The sequence below is a fragment of the Rhinatrema bivittatum genome, chromosome 3, assembly GCF_901001135.1.
Source record: "Rhinatrema bivittatum chromosome 3, aRhiBiv1.1, whole genome shotgun sequence".
Lineage (NCBI taxonomy): Eukaryota > Metazoa > Chordata > Amphibia > Gymnophiona > Rhinatrematidae > Rhinatrema > Rhinatrema bivittatum.
The window spans coordinates 180399420-180413994 of NC_042617.1; the positions used below are offsets into that span (position 1 = coordinate 180399420).

Here is a 14575-nt window from a genome sequence, read left to right on the forward strand (position 1 = left end):
GGACTTGTATTTTGAATTGTTGCAAAAACTGCAGGTAAAAAGTAAGCTATTTGGAAAGTATTAAAATTTTGTCTTTAAATGACACTAGGAGGCCAATATTCAACACCACTTAGTTGGATAAGTATGGACATATCTGGCTAACTGGCGCTATTTCAATATTCAGCTATGTTTAGCGGCCACCACCTGGCCGGATAAGTACTTATCTAGCTAAATATTTATCTGGCTAATTGATGGGCAAAATGGGGGCATAATGGGGAGGAACTATGTATCCAGCTAACTTAGACCTAGATTCATCAACGCAATAAATATAGCAAAATAGCGCCTGCAATAAAAAAGGGCGTGGTTAGGCTAATTTGCAACCTGCTGCATCGCATAGGTAAATAAATCATGCTGTTTTGTGTAAGCGTATGGTATGTTGTTTCATTGCATGGCGCATTGTGTCACCACATCATGTGTTGCTTAAACCGCATGCAGTGTCATTTTACGCGGCTAGAATAAATTAGTAGGGATGTGAATCGTTTTTTGACGATTTAAAATATCGTCTGATATATTTTAAATCGTCAAAAATCGTTAGAGGCGATATACACTAGGAATTCCCCCGATTTATCATCAAAAATCGTAAATCGGGGGAAGGGGGAGGGCGGGAAAACCGGCACACTAAAACAACCCTAAAACCCACCCCGACCCTTTAAAATAAATCCCCCCCCAAATGTCTTAAATTACCTGAGGTCCAGTGGGGGGGTCCCGCTGTGATCTTCCACTCTCGGGCCACGGGTGCGTTAATAGAAATGGCGCCGGCGCTACCTTTGCCCTGTCATATGACAGGACAAAGGTAGCGCCGGCGCAGGAGATCGCTCCCGGACCCCCGCTGGACCCCCAGGGACTTTTGGCCAGCTTGGGGGGGCCTCCTGACCCCTACAAGCCTTGCCAAAAGTCCAGCGGGGGTCCGGAAGCGACCTCCTGCACTCGAATCGTATTTGCCGTATTGCAAAATGGCGCCGGCCATACGGCCAGCACCATTTTGCAATACGGCAATATGGCCATACGGCCGGCGTCATTTTGTATTGCAAAATGCAATACAAATAGAGGAATAGAGCCTTGAGTGGGAGCCTATAGATTTGTCACAATCTCGAGCCAACACACCACAGTGCCAGCTTGAAGCACCACACCCTTGACAAGAGCAGCCCTGAAGCCCCATCATGCCACATTTGGAAATTCCTTCACTCCACACCACGTCTGCCACCAACAGAGTAGTCCATGCACAAGCAGCTGGAAAGGAGGTATGGGGTACACCTCTGACACATATAGGCAAAGCTAGTGTGCCTCAGGAGGGCTATCAACAGGAAGAACCAGATCCTGCGAGATCAGACCGCCGCAAACACACAGAATGTTATGACGCTGGCTGCAGCAATCAATAGTTCCTCATGAGAGGCTTCTAGGAAAAGTAAAAAGTCATGGGATAGGTGGCGATGTCCTTTCATGGATTGCAAACTGGCTAAAAGACAGGAAACAGAGAGTAGGATTAAATGGGCAATTTTCTCAGTGGAAGGGAGTGGACAGTGGAGTGCCTCAGGGGTCTGTATTGGGAACCTTACTTTTCAATATATTTATAAATGATCTGGAAAGAAATACAACGAGTGAGATAATCAAATTTGCAGATGACACAAAATTGTTCAGAGTAGTTAAATCACAAGCAGATTGTGATAAATTGCAGGAAGACCTTGTGAGACTGGAAAATTGGGCATCCAAATGGCAGATGAAATTTAATGTGGATAAGTGCAAGGTGATGCATATAGGGAAAAATAACCCATGCTATAATTACACAATGTTGGGTTCCATATTAGGTGCTACAACCCAAGAAAGAGATCTAGGTGTCATAGTGGATAACACATTGAAATTGTCGGTACAGTGTGCTGCGGCAGTCAAAAAAGCAAACAGAATGTTGGGAATTATTAGAAAGGGAATGGTGAATAAAACGGAAAATGTCATAATGCCTCTGTATCGCTCCATGGTGAGACCGCACCTTGAATACTGTGTACAATTCTGGTCGCCACATCTCAAAAAAGATATAATTGCGATGGAGAAGGTACAGAGAAGGGCTACCAAAATGATAAGGGGAATGGAACAGCTCCCCTATGAGGAAAGACTAAAGAGGTTAGGACTTTTCAGCTTGGAGAAGAGACGACTGAGGGGGGATATGATAGAGGTGTTTAAAATCATGAGAGGTCTAGAATGGGTAGATGTGAATCGGTTATTTACTCTTTCGGATAGTAGAAAGACTAGGGGGCACTCCATGAAGTTAGCATGGGGCACATTTAAAACTAATCAGAGAAAATTCTTTTTTACTCAACGCACAATTAAACTCTGGAATTTGTTGCCAGAGGATGTGGTTAGTGCAGTTAGTATAGCTGTGTTTAAAAAAAGGATTGGATAAGTTCTTGGAGGAGAAGTCCATTACCTGCTATTAAGTTCACTTAGAGAATAGCCACTGTCATTAGCAATGGTAACATGGAATAGACTTAGTTTTTGGGTAATTGCCAGGTTCTTATGGCCTGGATTGGCCACTGCTGGAAACAGGATGCTGGGCTTGATGGACCCTTGGTCTGACCCAGTATGGCATTTTCTTATGTTCTTATGTTCTTAACCATATCCAGAATCTCCTGCATCAAAGAAGATTTAAGCTATCAATCATAGCATTGTCACTTGCAGATCTGGCTTGCAAACCACAGCATCCTATAAGACTGTGAAAGGTAGCCTGTAGCTTTCTCTGAGCCTTAAAGGCCGATTTGCCTAGCCTAAGTGCATGTCATATTGTTCTGGACCAGTATATGTGCAGGATATCAATAGCCAAAAGTAGCTCAGCTCTTCCGGACTACTAAATCGCATCTGGGTATTCCAACAATTGCATGCCAGGCCCTCACAACCGAGCTAAGGCTACTGGTGTATAGCAGGCTGCCAACCTTGAAGCAATACATAAGAGCTACCCCACCTGTGTTACCTGAAAAAACAGTACCTCATTGTGTGTTTGCAAATGTCCCTGCTGGTTCTGCAGTATGTCCTCCACAGATATCAGTCTGTGAGGCCTGACACAGGGAATGTGCCACGCCATCAACATGCATAGGATACTGCTTCTGGTTGAGGTATGTGAGGCTCAAGACAAACTGTGGCTGAGAAGCTGGATGTTACATCACTAACCGGCCACACATGATCATGCACATGCAGTACTAGCAGTGTGGACACTTCAAGCTTGTCATTAATCAGTGAGATTTAAATAGCTCCCAATGGGAGGATAGGAATATGGCCATTCTGAAAAGGAGCACGTTGAAAGTGTACTGTATAGTACCTGCTCACACACAAGTCTTTAGGTCCGGTGAATTGTTTGTTCTCACAAGATTAGCAGGCCTCTGCAGCTTAGGGATAAAAAGCCGGGCTCTGGGGCAATGGCTTGCAGATGTAACTGTACAAGCCACTTGTCATGGCAGCGATGCTTTTCCTCCCTCCCCCCAGCCATCCCCCATGTCTATGCCGTTTGCCACAAACATATAGCCAGAAATGGAATATAGAAAGAAGCATCTCTGCTACCTATGAGCCAACCGTCACTGTACAGGCTGTCTTCAAAATTTTCACAGAAGTCTGATTCCCTAAGTATAAAGGAATCATGCGCAGCTCCCGGGTACCTGGCCACCACGTCGAGGATGCACATTTGAGCATCACAGACCACTTGCATGTTGATGGAGTGGAAGAGCTTTCTGTTCTGGTACATCTCCTCCCTGTCACGGGGTAGAATGATAGCCACATGAGTGCATTCGATAGCTCGCAGAACATTGGGAAAATATGTGAAGGCATGAAAGCCTCTCTTCAAGTCCTGCCTAGCCCAAGAAAATACTATGTAGCAATGTGATCAGAGACTGCTGTGATGACCTGGTCTAGACAATGGGAAAAAGTGGTTTGGGATATTCCCCCCATGACCCTTAACTGTCGTTTGGAAGGAGACCGTTCCCTGAAATGCAGGATGGCCAACAATTTAGTGAGGTCAGGCACAGCATGGGACCTTTCAGTGACCAGATCCAAATTCCCTCAGAGTTCATCATATAATTCCAGGATAGCCCAAGAGCTAAGGTGATACCTACAAATCACATTGTCCTCTGGCTTGCCCAGCAAGGATGTTCGTGGAGGAAAGATGTGCTCCCTGTATTTTTTCCGCTGTGGCCGCCACGTGCCAGGCACTGCCCTGGGCCCCAACCCTATGGGAACCTTGGCTTGGCTTGGCCTCCGATGCAGGGACTTTCTAGGAGGGCACGTACCCAAACACCAAGACGATCCCATGCTCCTGATGCAATTAATAGCAGTGGCTATTACCTAAGTAAACTTGATTAATAGCAGTTAATGAACTTCTCCTCCAAGAACCTATCCAAACCTTTTTTGAACCCAGCTATGCTAACTGCACTAACCACATCCTCTGGCAACAAATTCCAGAGCTTAATTGTGCGTTGGGTGAAAAAGAATTTTCTCCAATTAGTTTAAATGTGCTACTTGCTAACTTCATGGAATGCCCCCTAATCTTATTACCCAAAAGAGTAAATAACTGATTCACATTTACCTGTTCTAGAACTTTCATGGTTTTAAAGACTTCTATCATATCCCCCTCAGCCGTCTCTTCTCCAAGCTGAACAGCCCTAACGTCTTCAGCCTTTCCTCATAGGGGAGCTATTCTATTCCCTTTATCATTTTGGTTGCCCTTCTCTGTAGCTTCTCCATCGCAACTATATCTTCTTTGAGATGCGGCAACCAGAATTGTACACAGTATTCAAGGTGCGGTCTCACCATGGAGCGATACAGAGGTATTATGACATTTTCTGTTTTATTAACCATTCACTTCCTAATAATTCCTAACATTGTGTTTGCTTTTTTGACTGCTGCAGCACACTGAACCGATGATTTCAAAGTATTATCCACTATGATGCCTAGATCCTTTTTCTGGTTGGTAGCTACTAATATGGAACCTAATATCGTGTAACTACAGCAAGGGTTAATTTTCCCTATATGCAACACCTTGCACTTGTCCACATTAAATTTCATCTGCCATTTGGATGCCCAATCTTCCAGTCTTGCAAGGTCCTCCTGTAATGTATCACAATCTGCTTGTGACTTAACTATTCTGAATATTGTATCATCTGCAAATTTGATAACCTCGCTCGTCATGTTCCTTTCCAGATCATTTATAAATATATTGAAAAGCACCAGTCCAAGTACGGATCCCTGAGGCACTCCACTATTTATCCTTTTCCACTGAGAAAATTGACCATTTAATCCTACTCTCTGCTTCCTGTCTTTTAACCAGTTTGTAATCCACGAAAGGACACCGCCTCCTATCCCATGACTTTTTGGTTTTCTGAGAAACCTCTCATGAGGGACTTCGTCAAAAACTCTCTGAAAATCCAAATACATTACATCTACCGGTTCACCTTTATCCACATGTTTATTAACCCCTTCCCTTGAGTAAATCCATGTTGACTCTGTTCCATTAAACCATGTCTTTCTATATGCTCTACGATTTTGATCTTTAGAATAGTTTCCACTATTTTTCCTGGCACTGAAGTCAGTCTCACTGGTCTATAGTTTCCCGGATCGCCCCTGGATCCCTTTTTAAATATTGGGGTTACATTGGCCACTCTCCAATCTTCAGGTACAATGGATGATTTTAATGATAGGTTACAAATTTTAACTAATAGATCAGAAATTTCATTTTTTAGTTCCTTCAGTACCTTAGGATGCATACCATCTGGTCCAGGTAATTTGCTACTCTTTAGTTTGTCAATCTGGCCTACTACATCTTCCAGGTTCACAGTGAATTGGTTCAGTTCATCTGACCCATCACCCTTGAAAACCATCTCTGGAATAGATATCTCTCCAACATCCTCATTAGTAAATATATCTGGATATATTCAGTGGTGCAGGATGGAGGGGACCTGCCAGGAATTGGTTCAAAAAGGTCAGTGTAATATGACCTATAGATAGCTCAATAATGTAGATTTCCTGAGGGCCTCAGAGATTCACCATTAGCACACAAATTCAGTGGTTTATTTTTCCAGAGAAGACAGAGAGCTTAACAGAAAAGAGAAGTCAAAAGGCTTAACAAATCCTAAATATTTATATTCACAATGGGGTAGATTTTATAAATGTACGCACGGGCGTACTTTTGTTCGTGCACCAGGCGCGAACAAAAGTACGCTGGATTTTATAAGTTATGCGCGTAGCCGCGGGTATCTTATAAATCCGGGGTCGGCGTGCGCAAGGGGGTGCACATTTGTGCAACCTGCGCGGGCCGGTGCCACAACCCCGGGCCCACCCCCGAAACGCCGCGTCACTCGCGGCACGCCCCCAAAATGCCACGTCACTAACGGCACGCCCCCCGACATGCCCCCGACACGCCCCTCCATGCAAGCTCCGGGACTTTCGCACGTCCCGGGGCTTGCGCGCACCGCCGAGCCTATGCAAAATAGGCTCGGCATGCGCAGGGGGGGTTTGGGATAGGTTTTCAGGGGGTACGCGCATATCCCTTTGAAAATCTACCCCAGTCTGTGCAGTTCAATTAGTGGTTCAGTTCTTCGTGGGCCTAATTGGCCCTGCCCATACACCAAAGTTCTTCACATTTTCAATCTCTGTCTAATACACAGTATTAATTCTAATTGATAGATTTATAGATAAATTGATCCATTTAGAAGTTCCACTGAGAACTAAAGGAGCCTACCTCCCAGGACATGAATCTGCACACATCTACAGTTCATACATGTGCAAAAAAACCCAATATATCACTAATGTTTCCCCTGACATGTCCTGAAAAACACACACACACACAAGCACACACGCACAGACATAATGATCTCGTAAGCCTTCTTTTCCTTTGGAATATATTATTTATTTATTTGAAATGTAGATTAAAAAATAGCAAATCATTAAGAGCAATTGTCATTCATCCAAGAATTCTAAAGGAATTAAAGATGAAATTGCCAATCTATTAACAATAGTATTTAATGATTCATTAAAAGTATGTTCTGTACCAGAGGACTGTAGTAAGATTGTCAATGAGAACAATCAACTTTAAAATTGGATCCTGAGGTGTCACAGGCTAACTCTAAAAGAATTTCTAATCACCATTCTATTCTATCACTACAATTATTTCTAATTATGCTGTGAAATCGTAACTGTAAATCATTTTTGTGGAGAAAAAAACACTAGGCTTCATCTTACAACTTTTCAACATTAATTATTCATTCAGTAAAAAACAAAGTCCTTCAACATATATTTATTCTCCATATGATGCTTTCTGTTTTATATACAGAAAGTTAGACAAAGGCTAATGCTTAAGTTCTTTTTTTCTTTTTTCAGGGTAACACTGGTGGAAAACATTCCTGACGGGCTCACCTATTCCGAAAATGCTACTTCTCATCTGTCTCTTTTCCAAGGCTGGATGAACTTGCTTAACATGGCTGAAAAATCTGTGGACATTGTTTCTTCCTCCTGGGACCTCTGCTCTGACAACTTTACACAAAGCAATCTATCAGAACGACAGGTACATTTTATTACCGGACTGAATTTTTTTCTAGCTTCAAATTTCTTTTCTTTTGTAAATTAGGATGACTTCATCTATCTAAAGTGAATTGATTGTTATAGTTCACCATGGGCACTTTGGTGGAAAGATGTGTCTTAAATTAAAAAGCTATACTGTGCTATGCTAAGCTCAAGAAGGGCTTTATCCAGAAAGTGGTGAAAGAAAGGAAAGACAGATGTACCATGTTATTTCTGGCAGTACATGCTGTCCAGATCTTCTGTATGGACAACAGGTAGATCAAGTGCAAATTCATAAATTCTAGCAATACACACAGTACACATTCAGCTTTCATGAGTATTCTCCCTAATAATGTTTTCTCTGGGACAGAGAGTACACTGTTTCTCGATAATGGTATAATGCTGAAATCCTCCAAGCTCTATAGAAGGGAATGTTTGGTATTCATCATGGGTTCAATTCCCCTGAAACCCAAAACGTGAAACAAAAAAAAGATATTAGTCAGTTCAGCTAATCCAAAATAAAAATGCATCTTTTCTTAAAAACTATAGCCATGGTGGGTATGGGATCATCTCACCTAAATTGCCTTTTTATAGAGTTTTTTTTAGATAACAAATATGAGCAGTTTCTGAACCCACTTTCGCCTTATCAGCCTCAATTCAATCTCTCCTTCCATCTTTTATTTCTTTTTGGATCTGAGTTTCCCCAGATGACAGCATGCAATGTTTGTCTGAAATGGGAGCAAAGGGAACACAGTGGACATGCTCAGAGCATGATGTATGCATGGCACACATGCATCAGGACAAAAGTTTATGCCCTATTTCAAAGCCATGCAAATTATTTTCCCTTTTATGAGTCTCTTTAGCTATGTAATGCTGAAGGTAATGGGAAATTTGGCTTATATAGATTATGTTCTTTTTATGCACAAAATATACTATAATTTTAAATAGAATAAGACACATAATTATTTTTTTAAATTACCATTAAAGGCAAAAGTTGATAATTCCAGCAGTGTTATCCAGCCTTATTACACTACAGAAAATACTTAACTCATCAAACACCAGCCTAATAATGAAACTGAATTGGCTTACAATTTCAAGGACAGTGTGTTAGGATTCTGTGATGTCAGAAGGGGTGTGAACCCTGGGCCGAAGTGAGAGGTGGTACCGCCCACGGGGAGGAGCCTCATGAACCTCACTGTCGGGAGGCTAGGTCTCAGCAGAGGAAGGCACAAAATGACTAGAGTCTTTATTAAAGAGATAGAAACACTACCCGTGGAGTAGGGGGTGCCAGGGAGAGAGAGAGAGTCCACACAGGCCCTGAGACACTGGGTCGATGAGATAGGTAGTGCCCTGAGGGAATACCTCCATAGCGCTGGTAGTAGTCCGTGAAGCAAGTATACCAGAGAGGTCTCCTGTAGAGATGGTAGTGGCCCGCGAAGCGGGGTACACCGAAGAGACCTTGTACCCCACCCCATGGGTGTACCCCACCCCATGGGTGTACCCCACCCATGGGGTGGGGTACACCAATGATGTCCTCGGTAAGGATGGTAACACCTGCAGAGTAGGAAGGGCAGATGAAGCCCTCAGAAGAGGTGACAGCGGTCCGTAGAAAGAGGAGCACAGTCGAGGCCCTAGGTGGAGGTGGTAATGGCCCGTAGCGCGGGGTACACCGGTGAGGGTCCTAGGTCGGTCTGGTAGCGGTCCGCAAGACGGGGTGTGCCTGTGAGGTCCTCAATAGCATGGTAAAGATCCATAGAGCAGGCACTTCTGATGGAGCTCTCTGTAGTGGTGGTAATGGACCGCAGTGCGGGGTACACCAGATAGGCACTTAGTAGGTAGAAAGTGATCCGCAGGGTGGAGTACTCACAAGGAGCGAGTTGGTTCCAGGAATCCCCGAGGAACGGAGCAGATGGAGTTCCAGGCGTCAGGCCCTCCGAGGAGCAGATATCCAGGATGAGAAAGAGGCCCCCGAGGAGCAGGTACCTGAAACGTCCATGTCGGAACTGGAACGCAGGGTCCTCAGGAAGCGAGGAGGAAATAGCAAAGATGTCACTCTTTGCCAAATTCTCTTTGGAGAGGGCCAGCAGGTTTAAATATCCACAGATCCTGACATCATCTGGAAGGGATGCCCCCAAGGTACCTACCATGACGTGGATAAGACTGGCCTGTGTGCGCACGTGAGCGCCTAGAGAGATCAGATGGCAAGATGGCGGTCGGCAGCGTCCATGCCAACCCGGGAGGCCTGGAAGCAGTAGGCAGGTCGTAAGTAGCTAGCGGATGCTGCCAATCTACCCCATGGAGTTAGGGAGGTGAAGAAAGAGGTGAGCAGAAGTGGTCGCAGCCAGCTGCGACCAATGGGCGTAACTCAGTGTTTCTCAGGGCCCCTTCAACATGTTTAGCTGTCAAGATATCCATAATGAATATTAAGAGATGAATTCCGGTATATTTAGGGGGCAATTTTGTAACAGCCTGCATAAGAAAGTCAGCAAATACATGCGTAAGTTATACCAATTTTGAAATCAAATGTACACATATAAGTTTGCTTTTGTTGCGCCCGACAGTCGCAGACGGCTGTGACCTCTGTTGCTCACCTTTTTTCCTGCATCAGTAATTCTCGGACAGTTGGCGACCTCTGCCTCTGCATGACACTCTCCTCAACATTCCTGGGACGGCGTGGGCAATCCCATCCACCATCTTGAATCGGGGATTACCTACGGCACCCATGCGCGCGCCAGGCCCCATCTTATACACGTCATGGCGGGAACCTCGGGGGCGTCCCCTCCGCATGATGTCATCTGCCTGTGTGTATTTGAGCCAGCCGGTCTGATCTACCCATGAATTAGCAAGGACTTCCTTCCTGCTGAATTCCACTCCTTCGGAGATGCTTTACTTCGCTACGCTGAACTCATTCCTGACCCAGAGACTCGAATGCTTTAGGTACCCACTCCTTGGGGGCCTTGTCACGTTCTAGCTATCCGCTCCTCGGAGGGCCTTTCTGCCTGGAGTCTCTCTTCATCCATTCTGGGCTTTGTCTGGTTCAGCCTTGTGACTTTGCTGCCTTCAGCTGACGGAACCTCTGGTGTAACCCATGCCTCGGGCCACTACCGTGTTCGCCTCAGCAACCTTCTTTGCACACTTCACAGTGAGTACCATCTGCTGTTAAGCTCTGCTGACCTCCTGCTCTACTCTCAACATTCTCCTCTGATTCTCGGCGTACCCAGTGCTGCGGGCCACTACCGGATCAATACAGAGAAGTTCCATCGAAGGAGGAATTCCCCGGGGTACCCTGCTCCGCGAACCACTACCAGGGATATCATCATTGAGCTACCCATTCCTCTGGACTGTGCTTCTCTCTCTTCCCACTTGGTGGGTTTTCTACATTCCAGTGCAATAAAGTCTTTTTGCTGTTGTGTCCGTCTCAACTGAGGCCACGCCTATCGGGGTGAGTCCCCAGAGGGCTCCTCCCTTTGGGTGGAGTCATCTCTTACCCCAATCCAGGGTCTACAAACATACCAGATTATAACAGCTTTGAAAATTATCCCACCCAAACTACCCACACAATATTGCATCTGTTAATTTGTGCCCAGTAGATTTTCAGCAACATTTATGTGCATACTTTTGAAAATCCAAAACTTTGCTTCTGACACTGTAAGTCCATGGAGAAGTCTTGAAAAATTCTTCTCCCTTGATGAAAAATATCTCCTGCAGTCCTCGCATTCTCACCAAAGGCAGAATAATAGCTCTTGGCATTCCACCCTCAGTCAGGACCAGCCACAGGGCTCTGAGAGCTCTATCACTGTTAACCTGCACCATGCTTCACCTTCATCTTAAGAAATGTGTGAATCCTCTCAGAAAGAAATGCCGCCTTCAGATTTTTCAGGGAGACTGATGGTACACAGATTATTTCCTTGGGACCGATTCTCAATTATTTCACCTGGCATTTTCTTAATTTTGCTCAAACTGCTACTGCCTTTTAATATATGTACTGATGTTTGTTTGTTTTGGTATGTTTTAGTGCTGTCTTATTTATTCATATCTATGTTTATGATGTAAACCATTCAGCATGGTTTGTCCAATATAAGCAGAATATAAAAACTTTTTAATAAATGGATGCATGTTCAAATCTCTCCCCATCCCCGCCCCTGGGAATGGCTATGCTTAAGCCAAGTAAACCTATGCACATACAGGAAATACGTATATAAGTTTACTCACATATTGGGAGGGCAGTTTTATAGTTTATCTTTTTAATGAATTTTCAAATAAATAGACACAGACAAAGTCAAAAAGTACAACTCAGGAACACTGGTGGACTCTTACCAGTGCCCCTATTTCTTGTAAGTGTCTCCCCCTTCCCCCCCCCCCCCCCAACAAGGCCTCTAAAAGAACACACATAGTAACCTACATAAGAAGAGTTCAGAAACGTCCTCTAAACATCGTTCAAAATCTGACTTCGAACTTTATGGGGTAAGGACTGAATATAAAGGTCCCAAGTTCGTAAAAAAATCTTTCTCTTCTTCAAGCAATCTATTTGCTCAACATATTTTTCAAAAACACACATGAAATGCACAAAGGGGTAGATTTTCAAAGGGGTACGCGCGTACCCCCCCGAAAACCTACCCCAAACCCCCCCTGCGCGCGCCGAGCCTATTTTGCATAGGCTCGGCGGCGCACGCAAGCCCCGGGACGCGCATGGAGGGGCGTGTCGGGGTGTGTGTCGGTGGCGTGCCGGGAGTGATGCGCCGTTTCGGGGGTGTGTCGCGAGTGACGCGGCATTTTGGGGGCGGCGCCGTGGGCGTGGTTTCGGCCCGGGGGGGTTCCGGGGGCATGGCCGCGGCCTCCGGACCACCCCCCGGACCGGAACATAGAGCGTGGCAGCCGGCCCGGCGCGCGCAAAGTTACGCCTGCTTCCAGCAGGCGTAACTTTGCCGACAAAGGTAGGGGGGGGCTTTAGATAGGGCCGGGGGGGTGGGTTAGGTAGGGGAAGGGAAGGGAAGGTGCGGGGGGGGTGGAAGGAAAGTTCCCTCCGAGGCCGCTCCAATTTCGGAGCGGCCTCGGAGGGAACGGAGGCAGGCTGTGCGGCTCGGCGCGCGCAGGCTGCCGATTTTGGGCAGCCTTGCGCGCGCCGACCCTGGATTTTAATGGATACACGCGGCTACGCCGTATCTATTAAAATCCCGCATACTCTTGTTTGCGCCTGGTGCGCGAACAAAAGTACACGTGTGCGCAGATTTATAAAATCTGCCCCTAAGTTCTTCCATTGAGTTAAGGTGGGAGGATCTTCCTTTAACCAACATTGTAAAATAACTTTTTTACCAAGCAACAGAACCAATGCCAGTCTTGAATTAAAAAAGGAGTACTTTTCAACAGAGAGGCAACCTTACCTTGGGAGGGCAGTTTTATAACAAGCACTGTTTTACCTATGGAAATGCCTTTGAAAATTACTCTCTTCAGGGCCTAAGAACTAAAGGGGCAATAACCAAATGCTTTACTGCAGATTGCCGCGCATACTTTTACCTGAATAAAGAAAAGGTGTGGGGACAAGTTGAGGTAGTCAAAGTATTTGTGGGGGATCACATTTTCAAATTTACATGAACTTTACGGTGAGTACTTTGCATCTGCCCCCATGCACAGTTACTTTGTACCTGCATTTTGCATGCTAGTCCTGTTGCACTGGAGGTGGACCCTTGGCCTGGCGGAGGACTGGTACGGCCCTCTGGGGGAACCCAGAGGGTGCCTGCCGCCAGGAGGCGGAGCACACAAGGAGACAGAAGCTAGCTGGAACTTCACCAATAACGGTCCATGGGCTCTACGGGTTCAGCCCTTGGATTACCGGACTGCCTGGGCTTAGGTGGGCCTCTGGGGATCTCCCGGAGAGATGATGGAGAGGTGTGCCCATAAGGAGAAGAGGTGCACGGCTGATGGTGAACAGATGAGCTAGACTGGAACAGAGAGTACCGGAGACCATGGGTATGAGGCAGGAACTGAAAGTCCTCCGGGCAGAGTAGGCAGCGCCTAGTGGTCTAGCTCAAGGAAAGCTGTGGGCAGCGTCAAGGCAGGCAGACCTGGTGGTCACAGGAGAAGCGAAGAACGTGTCTGAATGGAGCACAAGGGTCAAAGCCAGGGTATCCGTCCGAGGATGGTCAGCCAAAGCAAGGGTTAGTTCCAGGTATCAGTCCAAGCATGGTCAGAGGGCAAGCGAAGGTCAATTCCAGGTATCAGTCCAAGCATGGTCAGGAGCAAGCAAAGGTCAGTTCCAGGTATCAGTCCAAGCGTGGTCAGAGGGCAAGCAAAGGTCAATTCCAGGTATCAGTCCAAGTGTGGTCAGGAGCAAGCGAAGATCAGTTCCGGGCATCAGTCCAAGCGTGGTCAGGAGCAAGTGAAGGTCAGTTCTGGGTACCAGTCCAAGCGTGGTCAGGAGCAAGCGAAGGTCAGTTCTGGGTATCAGTCCAAGCGTAGTCAGAAGCATGCCAAGGTCAATACCAGGTATCAGTCCAAGAGAAGTACAACCTGGGTTGCGGAACGTGGAACAAGACTCAGGAACAAAGGACTACAGGAACAGGCGCTGGAACACAGGAAGGACCATGGGAACACTGGAACAAGAACAGGAACACAGGAATAAGGACAGCAATTAGCTCACACAGAGGTGACGACCCGTATGCCAAGGCGAGGGGCTGAGGAGCGAGCCCTCGCTTAAATACTGTGTTAAGTGACATCATCACTGCATGCTGCAGAGCGGTTTCCCGCCCCTGGCCCTTTAAAGGGCCGGGTGGTCTGCACGTGCGTGCCTAGGGGCGTACCAGACCCGGAGGAGGACGCCGAGGCCCATCGTGAGGAGAGCTGGGAGTTCGAAGGCCCCGAAGGACCTAGGGACGCCGCCACGAGGCGCCGCGGATGCAGGGAGCTGGCTGCGGGAGAGGTCGGACCGGGACCTGCTGGAGCACGAGCGAGGTGAGGAGGCCCGGGCGCAGGCCTAGCACAGCCGGGACGCGCAACAAGTCCTCCAATA

The 14575-nt window shown here is 46.4% G+C and overlaps 1 protein-coding gene across 9 annotated transcripts in view; it reads left to right on the forward strand.

The window, feature by feature from the left end:
- PLD5 (phospholipase D family member 5) overlaps nucleotides 1-14575 on the forward strand; it is a 718242-nt gene that overhangs the window by 425923 nt on the left and 277744 nt on the right. For all 9 annotated transcript variants that reach the window (XM_029593995.1, XM_029593996.1, XM_029593990.1 and 6 more), the window contains one exon: nucleotides 7390-7573. In XM_029593995.1, the coding sequence (XP_029449855.1) occupies nucleotides 7390-7573 (184 nt within the window). The remainder of the gene's footprint in view (nucleotides 1-7389; nucleotides 7574-14575) is intronic.